The 18,642-nt window shown below is 43.3% G+C and overlaps 1 protein-coding gene across 1 annotated transcript in view; it reads right to left on the bottom strand.

Moving 5' to 3' along the window:
- Positions 1-18,642, bottom strand: part of emei (transmembrane protein 161-like emei) — a 196,903-nt gene that overhangs the window by 122,250 nt on the left and 56,011 nt on the right. Inside the window, exon 5 of the mRNA XM_068393608.1 lies at positions 15,327-15,542. Within this exon, the coding sequence (XP_068249709.1) occupies positions 15,327-15,542 (216 nt within the window). The remainder of the gene's footprint in view (positions 1-15,326; positions 15,543-18,642) is intronic.

Consider the following 18,642-nt stretch of genomic DNA (forward strand, 5'->3'; position numbering starts at 1 on the left):
TCAAGCAAGCAGATGGCAAGCCAGCGAAAGGCGAGCTACTGTTGCACGAGACAAGGAACAACTAGTTGTCGAAAAACAATCGGGGAACAGCGTTGTTGATAAGAAGTCGGAGATCTTCTAGCCATTGAAAACAGCGATTGGCAAGCTGACGAATCAGAGATCTGCCGCATCGGAGCACTGGTGACCCGCGAGTAGAGGATCAGCGAGCGGTGAGCTTTGAGCTGACAATCAGGTAGGTGCTTGGAGATTGGAGCTGTAGGTAAGTGCTCAGAGATCGGAGCTGTAGATAGATGCTCGGAGATAGGAGATCGGAGATCAATCCTCGGGGATCGGCGAGTTGACAATCCACAATCGGCAAGGTGACGATCGTCGATTGGCAAGGTAACGATCGACGATCAGAGAGCTGAAAAGGTGACAATCGACGTTCGGAGTGCTAAAAAGGTGACGATTGACGATCGGAGAGCTGACGATCGACAATCGAAGAGCTGACGATCGACGATCGAAGAGCTGACGATCGACGATCGAAGAGCTGACGATCGATGATCGAAGAGCTGACGATCGACGATCGGGAGAGATGATGATAGGCGATTGGTGAGGTGGCGATTGGATATTGGAGAGGTGGTGATTGGAGGTTGGAAAGCTGGCGGTCGGAGGGCGGCGAACTGGTGATTGGAAATCTGACAGTTAACAGACGAGCTAGAGATTAGCGAGTTAATGATCAGCGACCAGCTGGTGCTTGACAAACTGGAGGATCAACGTCCTCGTAAGGAAGAGTATCTGACTCGCAAAAATGAGCATCTCGCTCATGATTGTGAGCATCTCGCTCATGATTGTGAGCATCTAGCTCGCGATCGTGATCATCTTGCTCGTGATCGTAAGCATATTGCTTGCGATCGTAAGCGTCTCGCTCACAAACGTGAGTGTCTTGTTCGTGATCATGAGAGTCTCACTTGTGATCGCGAGCATCTCGCTCTTGATTGCGATTATCTTACTCGCGATCTTGAGTGTCTCGCGCACAGATATGAGAGCCTTGTTCGTGATCATGAGCATCTCGCTTGTGATCGCGAGTGTCTCGCTCCTGATCGCATGCGTCTCGCTTGTGATGGTGAACCTCTTGCTCATGACTCCCTCGTGAGCGGGAGAGTCTAGATAGTGATCGTTAGCGTCCAGCTTGTGATCGCGATCGTGAGCGTCTTGTTCGTGATTGTGAGCTTTTGGCTCATGATCGTTGAGGATTTTTCATAATTGTGAGCATCTAGCTCGTGATCGTGAGCGTTGGTCTCGTGAATGTGAGCGTTCAGCTTGTGAAAATGAGTGTCTAGCTCGTGGTCTGCTCCGGAGTTTGGAAAAAGGACGAATCCAAACCCAAATGAAAGAATCCCCTGAAGAGAAGATTAAATGAGGAGCAACCAACATCATCTGCCACCGTAGGCAATTTCACTCGCAACCATGAAGATTCCCGAACAGCAGTTGTGTAGAGACTTCCCCTTGGAAGGGAAAGTTCCCACACCTGGAGGCAAACCTCCAGGCAGCACTCTCTGCCTCTCTTCAACGAACTTTATCTTAAATTGAAGGTTGACATAAGATGTTGCTTGAGAAACAAAGACGGGGCTTGTTTCTGAGTTACCCTCGAAGGGATTACCAAAACAAAGGACAGGAATGAACGAATAAAATTCCTGCCGGAGGAATCCCCCGATGGAAAGACCGAACAGGTGAAGGAAGACTCTCCTGCGGACGGGAGGCAACCGACATCCAACCGACATCTGTAGGATGTCTCCATCATAACGAGGAGTAGAGGAGTGTCTTGTTTGTGATCATGAGCGTCCAGCTCGTGATCGTGAACTTCTAGCTTGTGTGAACGTCTTCTAGAAGAAGAGCGTCAAGATTGTGATAACCTTCGATCTCATAACCGTGAGCGTCTTCTGGTAGAAGAGCGTCGAGATCATGAGTACCCTTCGATTTTTTAGGCGATCATTTGATCGTTGAGAAGGACATCTCGACAGTGATCATCGGGAATGACGAGAATATAATAGGTCTCGTCCTGGCGATCAGAGAGCAGATGGAGAACTGACCATGGGTTGACGATCGTTCATAGTTTTGTGATCCGCAGCAGGCAAACGTTGTACATGCAGGCTGGAGCATTGCCTGCACTGGACCTGAAAGGCTTCAGAGTCTCAAATATCTCATTGAGAACCCCAGCCTTCCCTTCCTGGATGGTGGAACCAGGAGTAAACAGCCTATTGATGGCCCTCATACAGGCAAGGACCTGCCAAAACGTATGCTCCGACTCAAGTCTCTCTTGCTTGGAGTGATAGTTCGGACTAGCTGCCTTTGGAAGATTCTCGTCCTCAGAATCTAAGGGGTCATCCACCTCCAGAGTCTGGGGTAGGTCAGGGTCGTCAACTGAATCGCTGGGACCCCCCCATAGAGGACCGTCTCTGTGCCTCACCCATTCTAGCTTTCCGTGCTGCAGCATTCTTGGGTTTCGCACAGGAAGTTTCTCCATGATCTTAGGAGGGGGAACCTGCGCGGTCCTTTGATTCCCTACGCACAGGACGTTCCTCCACGATCTTAGGAGGGGGAACCTGCGCGGTTTTCTAGGCATTTGACGAAGCCTTGGCAGTGGGAGCTGAAGGCTCCTCCTCTGGAGGAGGTAGATAAACCGGACGTTGATCTGGACGCACTACCTCAATGTCTTGAGGGTTGAAGGGATGGATTGTGATCTCCTTGGGCAAGCCTATGTCCCTACTCGTCCTAGGACAGATGATGTCGCATGAGGTGGTGTTAAGCCTCTCATTCTCCTTTTCTGTTTCGTAGTGATGACCTCCTTTACCTTCACTCGCGTAAAGGGTAAGTTGGTCATAAAGGAGTCCGATAGAATACGACCTTCAGCACGCCATCGTGGTGGAGGTGATCTGCGTACTTTGTCTGCCATCGACTTCATTCTAGGGTCCTAACTCCCAACTCACGAACTCAGCAAGGGTTCCAGGGGGATCCTAGGGGTTGCCTTGCCTGGAACAGTCGGAGGTTGTGATGGTGGAGGAGCCACGCTCAGAGACTTCAAAAGGGTGGAGATGAACGTATTCACCCATTGAAGAAGCTCTGATCCTCTAGGTATACCCTGGAATTCCCTAGGAAAGTATCCTTTAGGTGGAACTCTAGAAGGAGCTCCAGTCAACGGAGGTGATAACCTCTGAGGCAGTGGAACACGTTCCTTCGGATGCAAAGGAAGGTCTAGACTAATAGGTACGTACGTGAACTTATTAGGAGGCTCCTTGAAACCCCCTGGAAAGAGTGTAGGTCTTCCGCTGTAGGTGGAAGAAAATGAGGGTCGAGGCGAAGGTGTTGGTACCACACTTGCGCGCGGTTCCAACACACCTGCTTGTGAATTGCTCGAGGAAATCGCTGATTTGCTCGTGAAATAGCGGGATTCAAGGGCAAAATCATGAGTTGTGACGGTGGAGGAGCAATGCTCAGAGACTTCAGGAGGGTGGAGAGGAACTTATTCACCCATTGAGGAAGCTCTGATCCTCTAGGTAAACCCGGGAATTCCCTAGAAGAGTGTCCTTTGGGTAGAACTCTAGAAGGCCCTCCAGTCGACGGAGGTGATAACCTCTGAGGCAGTGGAACACGTTCCTTTGGATGCAAAGGAAGGTCTTGACTAATAGGTATGTTCATGAACCTATTAGGAGGCTCCTTGAAACCCTCTGGAAAGGGTGTAGGTCTTCCGCTGTAGGTGGAAGAAAATGATGGTCGAGACGAAGGTGTTGGTACCACACTTGCACGCGTTTCCGACACATCTGATCGTGAATTGCTCGTGGAAATTGCTGATTTGCTCGTGAAATCGCAAGATTCAAGCGCAAAATCATGAGTTTCACGTGTCAACGAACGCGATTCGCGAGCAGAAGTGCTCGCAACGGGAGTACTAGGACCCATAGAGGAAGAGGAATGTCTAACGCGTTCCTGTTGCCTCAGAGAAGCACATACCTCCAACGGAGTTGGCAGAGGAGGCCTCTGAGTAGAGACTACTCTAGTTGGAGAACATGTCACAGCAGGACGCGTTTCCAAGCGTCACGTAGGAGGACGCTTTGCTATGACTCCCCAGACAGTGAAAGGCACTGGAGGTTTAGCTGGACACCTGTTTGAGGAATGGTCATTCTCATCATCAGGTCTGGTCCAAGGTAATTTGGTGGTAGGAGCACTGGTCCCCGGAAGATCTACACCTGAGACCTGCGGGTTCCTGTGGGGAGAAACAAAGGGTTGAAGGTTAGGGGACGACGAGGTCCCAGGATGGAGAGAGGGTTCATCGTCAGCAGGGAGCCACTGGAGAGGTGAACGTGAGTGATCACCTCGTCCACGCGTGGAAGAGCCAGGAGAAGGCAAAAGATGGACCTCGCACAGTTCCAGAACATGAGATGTCAACGGCTCCAGCGAAGGGTCCTTCCTGGCACCACGCTGAAGAAGGCGTAGCAGCTCCTTCTTTGAAGGGGGTCCCAAAATCCCTAAGGACGACCACACTTCCAGCAAATCTGAAAGGGAAAATGGCTCGCCAGTGGCTGGAGAAGTTGCTCCTCAAGGGGAAGCAACAAAACCCCAGTACCCCGGGGTTACCAAGGAGTTAGTCGGTTAGCGCTACTGCTCGATCGTCCCTCAGAAGAGCGCGAATAAGAAAGAGCTTTAGAAAGAGATTTAGGGGTGCGTGAAGAAGAACATGCTTTCCTCGCCCCTGAGGGAGAAAGATTGTGCTTTGCCTTCTTCCTGCGCCGCCCAAATTTCTCCCATTGGGAGGCAGGCCACTCCTTACACTCTCCGCAGGGTAAGTCCGGCTCACAGCGATGCCCTCTGCACAAAAGACGAAAGGAGTGCGGGTCGGTCTCCAACAAAGACATGAAAGTACCGCACACGGCACCCTCGCGCCCTGGAAACGTTCGCATGAAGGCGATCTTAGAGAGAACCCGCACACCTGAAAAAGAGAAAGCAAAATCAAAAGTCCAATGATAGTCACAGAGAGAGAGGACACGTCCGATCTCTACTGAGCCAAAAGAAAACATGGCATCTCTCACTGCTGTGAGAGTATAGATAGAGGAAGCTGGGTACCACCCAGCCACCCCCAGCCTACCCACTCAAGCAGTTAGGCAGGGTTGCCACCTCGCAATCAAAATCTAATGGCTACTTTCCAGCTATGCTGAAAGATAATCCACATAAATAACGGAAGGTTCATATACTGTATATATAAAAACACTATGCAGGTAGTTGTCAACTTACGACATATGCAACTTATAACTGTTTGACTTTATAACAATTTTTTCAGGATGATGACGCCAAAAGTCTATCGGGAATAGTACGCTAATAGGAAAAATATTTCCTTGGAAATAATATATTTTCTTGTATAAAAACGAACTGATTTATCATGGTAAATTAGTACTGTATTTTCTTTTATTGATAATATACAGTATCCATTTTTAGTGAAAAGTACATTAAGAAAAGTTTCAATATCTGTTGAGTTCATATCATATGTCTAAAGATGTCACATTACCAGCAAAAAGCAACCAGGTAATACATTGATTTCCTTCCAATAGGCTAACGATTAGCATTAGTATTCCCATTATTGATATATCAAGTAATGATAAAAAGTATTTTGAGGGTCTGTATCAATTGTTATGAGTACTACGTAACGTAAATTTGACTCTACGCTAGTTTTATTTAATCTCTGATAATAGATCAATATTTATCTAAAGAAAGTACACTAATAGGACAAATATTTTATCAAAAATAATAATTTCCTTTAACATTATGAAAATGAAATACTTTTGCTTAGTAAGTTTGTATTTTCTTTTATTTCTTGCAAAAAGAAGAAAAGATTTACATATTCAGCAAGTCATTCTTTGTAGAGTTTACGTCACGAGTCTTGTGACGCCATATTTCTGAAGGAAGGATCACTAGCAAACAATGATTTCCTTTCTGTGTGTTGCCATGTGATTTTATTACAGTATTCCCATCATCGAAACACCGATTAACGATATCAAGTGTTTTAGTGGTCTGTATCAGTAGTTAAGAGAATACTACTACTAACCGTAAATTTAGGAAAAAAAAAAAGTCTGATGACATCATATTTCTGGCAGAAGATGAGTGGCAAATCAAGTGATTTCCTTTTAATGCATTACTAGTATTCCCATAATCGAAACCGAGTAATGATAAAGAATTTCTAATAGAGAGAGAGAGAGAGAGAGAAGTTTTCGGACTAAGTATTTTTTAAAAACTAAGACCTACGATCGGAAATAAAGAAGGAATTGCCTATGAAGGCAGACCGCATATGCAGTATGCCTGGTTACGGGAAGGTAGAAGAGTAATGTACAGTATAACCTAGTTTCCCATAGTAGATATAGCCATCAGCACTTAAAATTCATTAGAACGGAGCTCTAACTGCAAGATGGTCAATAGCCCTTGTTGGCAGAAAGATCGCTTGCACGCATATGTACATACCTGTCTTCGGTTGGACATTAGTATTCTTTGCCTCCGGATAAACGTTTGAAAACGAATCTGAGTCCGCTTGCGGGAATACTGTATGTGCGACGAATCACACCATTATTGCTCAAGGAATTTTTCATCGTTGACTAGCTGTAATATTTCAAAGATGTGAGCGCATACACCCACAAAACAAAGCATACAGCTAGTGCAGTGATCATACCTCCGTTAGTTTGCCTACCCGTCTTGTGGGCGGAGCTTGCCATGTTCATATGCTGAGAAAGTTTATCTGACCGTAAACGTAATGAAAAGCGGACAACGTTTGTTGCTATCGTTCGTAAACGTAAACTAGCACTGTTCCCCTGGGACTAAAGGCTTAAGACAATAACCCTGTAAGGGTGAAAATAAAATGTCTCACAAGCCTATTGTGCAAGTGCTCCAAAGAGCTCTCTACTCCATCGGTAAACAAAGCCTGAGCAAAAATAACCCCAAAGCATTACCTTTCATGAAGCTCGGTGTCTAGTGAGAATGATGTCTTAGGAGAATTCGTTGTGGCCATGGCACAATGACCGTATGCGGTAGACTCAAGCAATTGATAGAAACCATGTTTGTGGTAATAACCCTAAGGTTTTGTCATGGCAAGAGCGCATGTGCCCCAGATGGAGTTCTTACAGCCTTTTATGGAGTTTCAACGAACACCTGTATTAGTTAAATAAAATTTCTCAGGGACGAGAGTTTCTCATAAGGAGGTGTAGTCTCGACTCTCGTATGTAAGGGTTTGTTAGCCCAGGATGCAAAAACACATACACTACGCAGTTTCATATGGCATTGTCAGCGAACGCTTTCTCGCTAGCAAGAAATATCACCTTCTAATGCAGGCTAGGGCCTGCCAGAAGGATTGAACCGAATAGAATGTAAAAATTCTTTCTGCTCTGATTCCGTCCTGGTGGTAACGAGATTGATACCGATCATGCAGAGGGTGAGGATTTTTCTTCTCCCCATAAGCAGGAAGGTTGCTAAACAGCTGATGAAAGGAAGCTCTCCTTCAGAGGAGAGAGCAGCCCAACACAAGGAGAGGTTAACTCTCCCTCGGAAGGGAAAGTTGTCCAACCCCTGGAGGAAAACCTCCTGGCAGTGCTCTCTGATTCACGTCAACAAGCCTTGTTCAAGTTAAAGGTCAGCATCAGGCGCTCCCTGAAAAATGCAGCCGAGGCTAGTTTCTGGGTTTACCCCTTAGGGATCTCCCAACTAGAACACAAAAGGAACATAGTATGCCACTTCCCTCTTTCCTACTATTGAGTAAGAGGAACCCATGAGTAGCAAGAGAGTGAAACAGAGACTGTACCACTATCGGCAGGGACTTCGTCCTCGTAAGGAAAAGGTCGAACCAGCGAGCTGATCAGGAGCTGCCACAAGTAGGGAGCTCCCTTCAGCACAGGACTCTGATGGGGCAGGTACAGCGGATTCCACAGGAACGAAAGGCTCTGCTCTTCTACATTGGCTGAATTAGCTAAACGAAGAACGGCATTGCCATCTGAGGAAAAATAAATAATTATGAAAGAAAACTCCCTCGGGAGGATCACCTATCCTGCGGACAGGAAGGGTGCCTTTCGAGAGAACAGAAACATAATAAGGACAGTGCACTCCCTACGCCAGCCGGCATCGTCGTGAGAAAGAGCAGCCCCATGAGAATTGTGAAAAAGGATTAAAAATCATTAATCCACTAACAAACAAGACTACTCGGGTTAAAACTTAACCCTCGTTGGGATGGGGGTTTCCCAAGAGGGAGCGGACAAGGAAAGTCTATGCACTCCCTCCACTGGCTAAGAAAGGCCGATGGCACATAGCCGCAAAAAGGAGCGTGCAGTCGAGATTAGAAAAAGTTAAGTTACATGCAGTTGTTTCAACTTAAATACTAAAGAAGCCATTCAGGAGAGCACCTACCCCCGAACAGGAAAGGTGTTTCCCGCAGAGGATCTGCCAGCCATCCACGTAAGAGGGAGAGCGGCGTAGTAAGGGAGAAGTATTAACATAATGACGACTCCCCTGCGGCGAAAACAGAGTCTGCACTACGCTGTTACACAAACAGCAACTGTAATAAAATCTTAAATATGTGTATATAAAAACATAAGTGTTTTCATATATATAAAAAGAAAAAATAAGTTTAAGAATAAGAAAAACAGAATTAATTGTTAATCAATCAAATGGAAAGTTAACTGCAAGAGAAAGGGGTAATGTCCGAACTCTACTGAGCCAGAAAGCAAAGTGGGTGCTCAGCCCAGGTGTGTGAGTGAGTGGGATAGCCAGCTACCCTCCACCCCTTCGGCTAACTAGAGGCTGTTGGGGTGGTTATCCCTTGCTAAAATTCTCATGGTTCGTGTTTCAGCTTCACCGACAGTAATATCCCATAAAAATCGACCCTGAAGGGTCTGAATTTAGGATTCCCTACCCCGGATTTTTTCTTGACAATAAACTCAAGGACAAAGCTGAAAATTACCTCTCCCCATCCCCTTAAATGTGAGATGTCATCTGATAGACCATGTAGTTCACCGACTCTTTTGGCTGAGGTCAAAGCGAGTAGGAACACTGTCTTCAGAGTAAGGTGGCGATATGTTGCCTGGCGTAATAGTTCGTAGAGAAATACCTTCAGAGACTGAAGGATTCGAACCTCGTTCCATGGAGGAGGTCTAACCTCCGACTGAGGACAAGTAATCTCATAACTTCGCTTGAGGTGAGAAAGTTCCAAGGAGGAAATATCTACTCCCTTCAGATTAAAGGCGAGACTCAGGGTTGAACGGTAGCCTTTGACTGCCGAAACCGAGAGAAGTATTTCTTACAAAAATATACAAGGAACTCCGCTATTGTTGGAATAGAGGCATCAAGGTAAGTGATACCCATTCCACAACACCAACCACAGAAAACAGACCACTTGGCTTGGTAGACTGATGCTGAAGAGCATTTGAGGAGTCCAGACATCCTTTCCACAAGTCATTGCCAAAAGCCTCCCTAAGCGAGGAAATGCTGAACAATCTCCAAGTGTGAAGTCGAAGCGAAGCTACGGCTTTGTGGAAACTGTTGGTATGTGATTGTTCGAGTAGAATGCGTCGTGGAGGAAGTTCCCCCAGGAGCTCCGCTAGGAGCTGCAGAAGATCAGGTAACCACTCTGGGTGATGCCATAACGGAGCTATCAGAGTCATTGATAAGTTCTCACTTATTCTGACTTTGTTTAGGTCCTTTCTCATCAGACAGAACGGGGGGGGGGGGGAAGAGTATAAAATATAGCCATCAACACCTATAATTTATTAGAGCGGAGTTCTAATTACAAGATGGTCTATAGCCCTTGTTGGCAGAAAGATCGCTTGCATGCATACAGTATGTGCATGCCCGTCTGTGGTCACCCATGAGTATTCTTTGCCTCCAAGTAAACGTTTGAAAACAAGTCTGAGCACGCTTGCGGGAATAATGTGTGATGAATCCCAAATTATTGCCCAAGGAATTTGATTGTCGACTAGCTGTAGCATTTTTAAGATGTGGGCACATGCACCCACAAAATAAAACATACAGCTATTGTAATCATAACTCCATTGGTTTGCCTACCTGCCTTGTGGAAGGAGCTTGCCAACGTTCATAACGTAATGAGATGCTGACAAAGTTTGTCTGCACGCCTTGTGGGCTGATCTTGCAACGTCCGTAAATGTAATGAGAAGCTAAAAACATTGGTTGCTATCATTCGTAAACGTATGTTAACACTGTTCCCTTGGAACTAAAAGCTTGAAATAATAACTATGTAAGGGTAATCTCTAACATGGCTATTGTGAGCGACCTCCGAAGAGCTCTCCATTCAGTCGGGAAACAAAGCCTGAGAAAAATTAATCCCGAAGTCTCCATTCTGTCGGGAAACAAAGCCCGAGAAAAATTAACACCGAAGGATTATCTTTCAAGAAGCTTGGTGTCTAGTAATAATCCGTTGTGCCCAGGGGCAACTGCATGCGGCTGACTCAAACATCGGTAGAAACCGTGTTTGTGCCAATAACTCTGAGGTTTCATCTTGGCGAGGGCGCATGCATCCCAGAGGAAGCTCTTATAGCCTTTTATGGAGTTTTAATGAATGCCTGTCGTTGAGTAAAACTTCTCAGGGACGAGTTTCCCATAAAGAGGTGTAGTCTCGTATGTAAGGGTTTGTTAGCCCAGGACGTAAAGAACATGTACACTAGGCAGGTTTGTATGGGGTTAACCAGCGAATGCTTTCTTGCTAGCAAGAATTACCACCTTCTAATGCAGGCCAAGACCTGAAAGAAAGAATTGAACTGAATTGAATACAAAACTCTCTCTGCTCCATTTCCATCCTAGTGGTAGCGAGATTGACGCTGATCTTGTAAAGGGTGAAGGTTTCTGTGACGAGAGATGATCATAGGCTGCTTGATACCCCAACTGCTAGTTAGCAAGAGGGCTGGGGGGGAAGTGACAGTGGCTATCCTAAGACGATAGGCATGGAGCTGGCAAGACCAGCCTAGCTGACCCATAGCGACCAGCTGGGACTGGAGAGTTACAAGTCACGCAACGCTGGTATGTCAAGGGCTTAAGATCATGAGAATCAAAAAGTTCAACACAACGAAGGCCAGAAGTCACGAGAGCCTGAAGGCTCAACGCAACGAGAGCTCAAAGGCCCAAATCACGAGGGCCCAAGTGTTCAATGTGACGAGAGCCAAAAGGCTTGGTGTCACGAGAACCATAAGATTCAGCTTGATGCGAGGGTCCGAAGGCCCAAAGTCACGAGAGCCCAAAGGCTAAACGCAATGATAGCCAGAAGGCTTGCGGTCACGAGAACCGAGAGGATCTGCGCAACAAGAACCCAGAGGTTCTCAGTTATGACAACCCGGTGGTAAATCGTAACGTGAGCCCGGAGACCCAGAGTCTCTGGAGCCCGAAGGCTCTGTGTCACGAGAACCCAAGTGTTCTGCGTAACGTGGACCCGGAGGCCCAATGTCACGAAAGCCACAAGGTTCTGCACCACGAGAGCCAAAGGGCTCAGGGATATCAGAGCACGAAGGCTCGTTGTAACTAGGGTCCCGAGAGTCTGTACGCTCATCGTAATGCGGGTTTCGAGAGCCCGAAGGTTCAGCCTAACAAGGGTCACGAGAGACCGAAGGCTCAGAGTCACGAGAGCACAAAGGCTCAGTGTAACAAGGACCCGAAAGCCCAGGGTTACATGAACTCAAAGAATCAGGGTGGCAAGAGCCCAAGGGGTCATCTTAACTGTCAGAGAACCCGAGGGAACCACGAGAAGAGAACCAGAAGGTTTAAACAGGCGTCTCCTTACCGCACAGGGAGAAGAACACCCAGGGTGACGAGTGGTCAGAGACTCCTCCATACGACAGACCCCCGAAGGGGAACGTCTAGCAAGTTCCTCCGGAGAGGGAGTCTACTCGATCCAAAAAAGCTGATCACAAGCTGATGAAAGGAAGGTCTCCCTTGGAAGGGAGACCAGCCCAACACCCAGGGAGGTCAACTCTTCCCAGGAAGGGAAAGTTGTCCAACCCCTGGAGGCAGACCTCCTGGCAGTGCTTTCTCCTTCCCGTCAACAAGCCTTGTTCAAGTTGGAGGTCAGCATCAAGCACTACCTGACAAACGTAGCCAAGGTTAGTTCCTTGGTTCACCCCTTGAGGATCCCCCATTTGGAACACTGGAAGGAATCCAGTATGCCACTGCCTTCGTTCCTAAGCTTAAGCATGAGGAATGAAGGAGTAGCAGAAGAGTGAAACAGAGACTACCATTATCGGCACGGACCTTGTCCTTGTAAGGAAAAGGTTGCAACCAGCGAGCTGATCAGGAGCTGCCCCAGGTAGGGACCTCCCTTCAGCACAGGAAGTGACGGGGCAGGTAGAGCAGATTCCACAGGAACAAATGGCTTTACCCTTCGACATCGGCTGACTTAGCCAAACTAAGAAGATCCACATTGCTATCAGAGGAAATATAAAACTTATGAAAGAAACTCTCTCTGGAGGATCACCTAACCCGCGGACATGAAGGGTGTCACCCGAAAACACACAATCATAATAAGGACTGCGCACTCCCTTCACAGGCCGTCATCATCATGAGGAAGAGAGCGGCGGCATAAGAACTGTAAAACAAGGATTAAAAATCATTTATCTGCTCCCAGAACAAAACTACTTAGGAGAAACTCAAACCCTTTGGTGGGAAGGGGGTTCCCCAAGGGGTGGCGGACAAGCTAAAGACTACGCACTCCCTCCCCTGGCAAAGAAAGGCCATCGGCCCATCGCCGCAAGGAGTGCAGAATCGAGAGCTGAAAAGGTTAAATTACAATCAGTTATTGAAACTTGATTACTGAAGAAACCATTTGAGTGCACCACCTAACCCGGAAACTGGGAAGGTGTTCCCCCGCAGAGAATCTGCCTGCCATCCAGGTAAAGAGGCAGAGCGGCGTAGTAAGGGAGAAAGAATATCAGCACAATGACTCACCCCTGCGGCGGAGGCCGAGTCCATAATACACTGTCACATGAAGAGCAACTAAAACAAAATCTTAAATATATATAAAAACATTACAAGAGTTTTCATTCATAAAAAGACAAAAACATAAGTTTAAGAATAAGAAAAACAGAATTAACTGTAAAACAATCAAATGGCAAGTCTTAACGGTGGGAGATAGCGGCAACAGCCATCCTCTACAGAGCCAGAAAGCAAAGTGGGTACTAAGCGCAGGTGTGTGAGTGAGCAGGTAGCCGGCTAACAACCACCCACCCCTTCCGCTAACTAGCAGTTGGGTGGTTATACCTCGCTAAAATCTCATGGCTCGTCTTTCAGCTTCGCTGAAATTACTATCCCCTATAAATAGTGAGGGTTTGTATTTAGAGAGGGAACAACCTAATTTTTATACGTAATTTAGACAATTTGATTTCCAAATTTTACTTTACCTAGCCATTGTCTGATTTGCTTTTTTTCAATCTTTCATTAAATTCCAATTCTAAAGACCCTGTATTAGAGATCAAAGTTCCTAAATATTTAAATAATTCTACCTCAATAATCCTTTCTCCTTCTTATGATATTTCATCTACCATTGCATATTCCACACTCATCATCTGTCGTTCGTCTATTTATCTTTTAGCACAACCTCATGATATTTAATTCTTTCTGGTACGTAAACATTGCAAATCCTGTGGTTTTCTGCTGACAAGGACAGCGTCATCAGCATACTCTAGGCCAGCTAATTTTCTATTACCAATCTAATCCAATCCAATCCTTCACCATCCCCCAACTGTTCAATGAATTACAAAATCCATGAGGAGGATAAACAACATAGGTGACAACATATTCCCATGGAGTATTCCACTGTTCACTGGAAATTCAATTGATAGGACTCCACTAAAATTAACCTTGCACTTGCTATGCTCATGAACAGACTTAATCAAATTTACATATTGAAGAGGAACTCCACAATAACAGGACTGCACAAAATTGGCTGGTGCACACAAAGGCTTATTCATAGTCCACAAATGCCATTAAAAGTGAATTTCTACATTGTACACATTGCTGTAGCACATGTCTTCACTATGAAAATTTGGTCACTTGAACTTGTACCCTTTTTTAACCCTGTTTGTTCATCTCTCAGCTTTTCATCAATCTTTCTCTCTAGTCTCTTTAAAATAAGCATACAGTACGATATATGTTCATGACAACTGATGCAAGTGATGCCTCTGTAATTATTGCAATCAGTGAGATCTTTTTTTTTTGCCATTTCCACCAACACTTCTGGGTCTCATTCATCAGGTTTTGCCACCTCGCGCAACATTCTATAAAATAATCTTGTAAGTATTCTGGGAGTCGCTTCATTTTCGGTCAATATCATCGCAGTTGGTTATTCCATCATATAGAGGGGCTTTCCATCTGTTGAGTTTTTTAAAGATAGCTTCAACTTCAAACACATTAAATTCATTCATGGGCACATCAAGGGTCTTTATTAACTTCGGGTATAGAAATCACTAAAGTGTTCCATCCAAAGTTGCCTTTTTTCATCTTCTGTTATCATAACAGATCCATCTCTCTTTTTTATGGTTATATGCTTTTTCTTTGCTCCCAGCACATATTCATTGATAATTCTATGAGAAATTCTTACACTAGAGCCACTCCCTAAATTCATAACCTTTTCAGCCTCATTTGCTTCCCCATCTACAGTAAATATTCTCCCCAGTCATTCCTGGCTTTTCTTTTGACCACACTATCAATACTGGAATACTTAACATGCTCTACCTTGTAATTATTATTACTTCCTCGAAAACTTTCAACATTCAATTTCTGTCCTTGTCTCCTTTTTATAGTATCCCAAGTATCATTTGATATCCATGGCTTTCTCCTTGTAACTTCATGTCCCAAAACTTCACTACCAACTGACAAATATATGTTCTTAATATCACACAATTCTTCATTAATTATCTGTTCTTCGTCTCCTAAGGTCTCTAAAACTGTAAAGTGATTCCAACATTCAATTCCAAATGTTTCTGTGCTCATCTTCTAGAGGCTTAGTTGTATCAAACCTAGGTATTTCATCTACAATTCTGTTGGGTGCTTTCAGTTTTAATTTCAGTGTGGCAATAACCTCAAGATATTTTCTATTGATTGTTTGTTACTTATCATGTAGTTCTTTCCCTTATTTTTTTTTCCTCACTGGGATATCTATTCCTATTGGTGCCCTTGGGCTTATAGAATGCTATTTTGCTAACTATGGTTGTAGCTTAACTACTACTACTACTACTACTACTACTACTACTACTACTACTACTACTAATAATAATAATAATAATAATAATACTGATAATAACAATAATAAAAATGTCTTCTCTGCTTACTCCGAAGTGAGTCCCTGAGCTTTCAAAAAGGCTGCTGCACTTGAATTGAAAGACTGGTAGGCAATGTCTATCCCCATTTCAAGCTTGCTCTCATCAAGTATTAGCATTCCGAGAGCTATGAGAAGATATGTGAAGAATGATAGGATAACCATTGCCTTCTCTCCGCCGGAGTCATCGCCTCTAAAGTACAACATTGAGAGGGAGAACATGATTTTTCTGAAATAAATGTTAAGGACTTACAACATTACATTTATTATTTATTTGAACACCAGTTAATAGTACCTATGAATAAGTAAATAGCCTGCAAAAAACGTAACTAATATATGAAAATTTTTCATTATCATTGATAGAATGTAATAGCATATATATATATATATATATATTGGGATTCCTTCACAATTTAACTGAATATTCTTAGCAAAACTACCAACCTTTCATTCAACAGATGTGGGATTCCAATGTGAAAGATATTAGGGAATATCAGTACCTGTATCAGCAAAATATACCAGGCGAGAGAGAGAGAGAGAGAGGGGGGGGGGAGAGAGAGAGAGAGAGGGGGGGGGAGAGAGAGAGAGAGAGAGAGAGAGTATGTGTGTGTGTGTGTTACAAGGACTTACAAAGATTTTTGATGTCTCAAAGACTTTTTAGTCCATCCACAGAGACTCCATTTGCTCTTTGGTAGAGTGATTTACTTTAAGCATTTAGAGAGTTCTTATGATCTTGTCTAACTTATTCTTGAACTCGTTTACCGTGTCACTGTACATCCGCTGGAAGTCCATTCCAAGTATTTGCTATTTTGTATGTAAAGAAAATGCCATATTGAGTGGTGTTGGAACTTTTCAATTCCAATTTGTAACCTTTACCTCTGGACTTATTTGTACTAAGCGTGAATAGATTGTTGCAATCTACATTTGTTATTCCTTTAAGAATTTTGAATGCCTCTATTAACTCTCGCTTCAGTTGTCAAGTTTGTAGATAAAATTACTGCAAACGTTCCATCCTCCATCTTTATCAAAATTGCCTTATTGTTCGAACTAGTTATGTTACCCTAGCTTGTACTGCTTCCAGTCTATCTGTATCCTTCTGAATACTTGGAGCCGAGAATTGGACTCCTTATTCTAGATGAGAGAGAGAGAGAGAGAGAGAGAGAGAGAGAGAGAGAAATCCATGTGTTGTGAAGCACAGTTACCAGGTAATTTCGTATCTTTTCATGTTGGAAGTTATTCTCTTTTCTAATCCTGATCAAATAGCTATTTTCAAACACTATGCAAGGAGTTGAATCTTTATAGTAAACAGATTTTTCTTAATGAGAACCAAGTATGCACAAGAAACTTAAACAAGTAGCATCAGCATCAAAGGACATATGAGAAATATAACATACTTTGGGTACAAAGAACAAATTTGGGGTATAAAAATCAACCTTTTATCTAGCAAACCTCACTATAATCTGCGACACCTTGAGTCACATTCAACATGAAATATATTTTTACACCTAATCTCAATCACTGAATCTATCTATGGTATAACTGTACTTTCTCAACAGGGTCTTTCTTCCTTAGCTTCCTTTCCAATTCCAACAAAATTGGTTCTGCTTGAATAAATTTTCAATCTTTTGTATCTCCATTTTACTTTTCCCTCTGCCAAATATTTATCTTGGTTGTTAATACCAGGTCACCTACATATAGCAGTTCCCAGTGATCTCCATTACTTTTTTCCTCTGTGATTGCCTGCATTACAATGATAATTGATAGTGACAATAGACAGACAACCAATATCTATTGTATGTAATATGTCTGCCACTATCTTGATTCTAGATCTAGCAGTCTTCACTCTGGAAATAAGATTCTAGAGGAGAAATTCCAATATCCAATGCTTCCACTGTGTCCATCTAATTGCTTGACTTGAATGAAAAAATGTATATGATTTGATCTATATAAAGACTAGCTCCTAGGATTGGGAAACCATTTATACCCAGTATGAAAAATGACAAAAAAATTATTAATTTTAAAAGATGGCAGCCATTATAACCCACACTCTCATGCATAATGACAGTGAAATCCTTCATAAAAGTTAGTTCATGCATTCAAAACTAGGGATGTTCACACATTGGTATATTGGAAAACAATTTTTTAAACAATTTGTATTTTTCCTAGCTAAATAAACCCAAGTCTTTTATATGAGTTATTCCTAGTCTCGTTTTATCTACAAGACAGTCAAAGAAAAAGAGTTTGATTGCATCATTCTTTTGGTTACTAAGCAACCACTGCACATGCGGCGTAGAATGCCTACACTGTAAAAACGTTGCCAATTATGGGGAATTTATCCCTAGATTTGGGGATTTTTGGTGTCCAATGGGGATATGGGAATATTCTGTACAAACTTGGGGATTTTTAGGCTAGAAAATGAGAAAATCCTGTAAATATTGTGGGAAAGGGGAATAAACTATATAAATGCATGCAACAGGACGAAATATTATAAATGTCACAGTACACTGTAATTTGCGTAACAAGATTCGCGTGAGAACAAGGTTTTACTAAACTGGAACATGTTCAATACATGTAATACTATTTCTGAGTTCTTTCTCCAACTTCCATCGAACACGCCCCTCCATAGGCAGAGTTAGACAAGAGTTGCGTTTGTGATTAGACGTGTCATAGTGATTTTTTATTTAGATTTCGTCCAGCTTTCATTATAGTTTGTGGATTTCCTCCATTGTTTGATAAACTGGGCAGATCATATATGCGTGTGTCGTTGCACGTGCTGATGTGCACATATATATGACACCAGAGTGAAAAGACCGGTTAGATGTTCCATATTTATAGCAGTTTTGCATTCCATATTCAGTGTTGCCAGTAAGTAAATCTGTTTTTATATTAAATGAGAATCACTGTGGATAGCCTTTCCTTTTTTTGATGCATTGGTGCAAAGTATATATTATATAATCAGTGAATGAACCATTTTACTTTTTATAAATAAGAATTGGCCCTTGATTTTCTACAGGTTTAAAGACAACATTTTTATATTGTGAATTAATTTATAATCCTCAGTTTTCACTATGCACAATACTGTTGCCATTTCCATCATCATTTTATAAAATAAAGAGGTTATATAGTGGTAAAAAAAAGTAATCTAAAATTAGTAATAATATAGAATTTAAATTCAGGATGTCATTTGGATTTCAAGAAAAATAAATTTCATCTATGAGGATACAAATAAGTAAACCTCAATATTGTTCAATATGTCTGTTTGCACTTATATGAAGTATACTGAGTAATTTCTATATTAGTAAGGCCTACAGGATCAGAAGAAAAAATGT

This window comes from Palaemon carinicauda, chromosome 19, assembly GCF_036898095.1.
Source record: "Palaemon carinicauda isolate YSFRI2023 chromosome 19, ASM3689809v2, whole genome shotgun sequence".
Classification (NCBI taxonomy): Eukaryota; Metazoa; Arthropoda; class Malacostraca; order Decapoda; family Palaemonidae; genus Palaemon; species Palaemon carinicauda.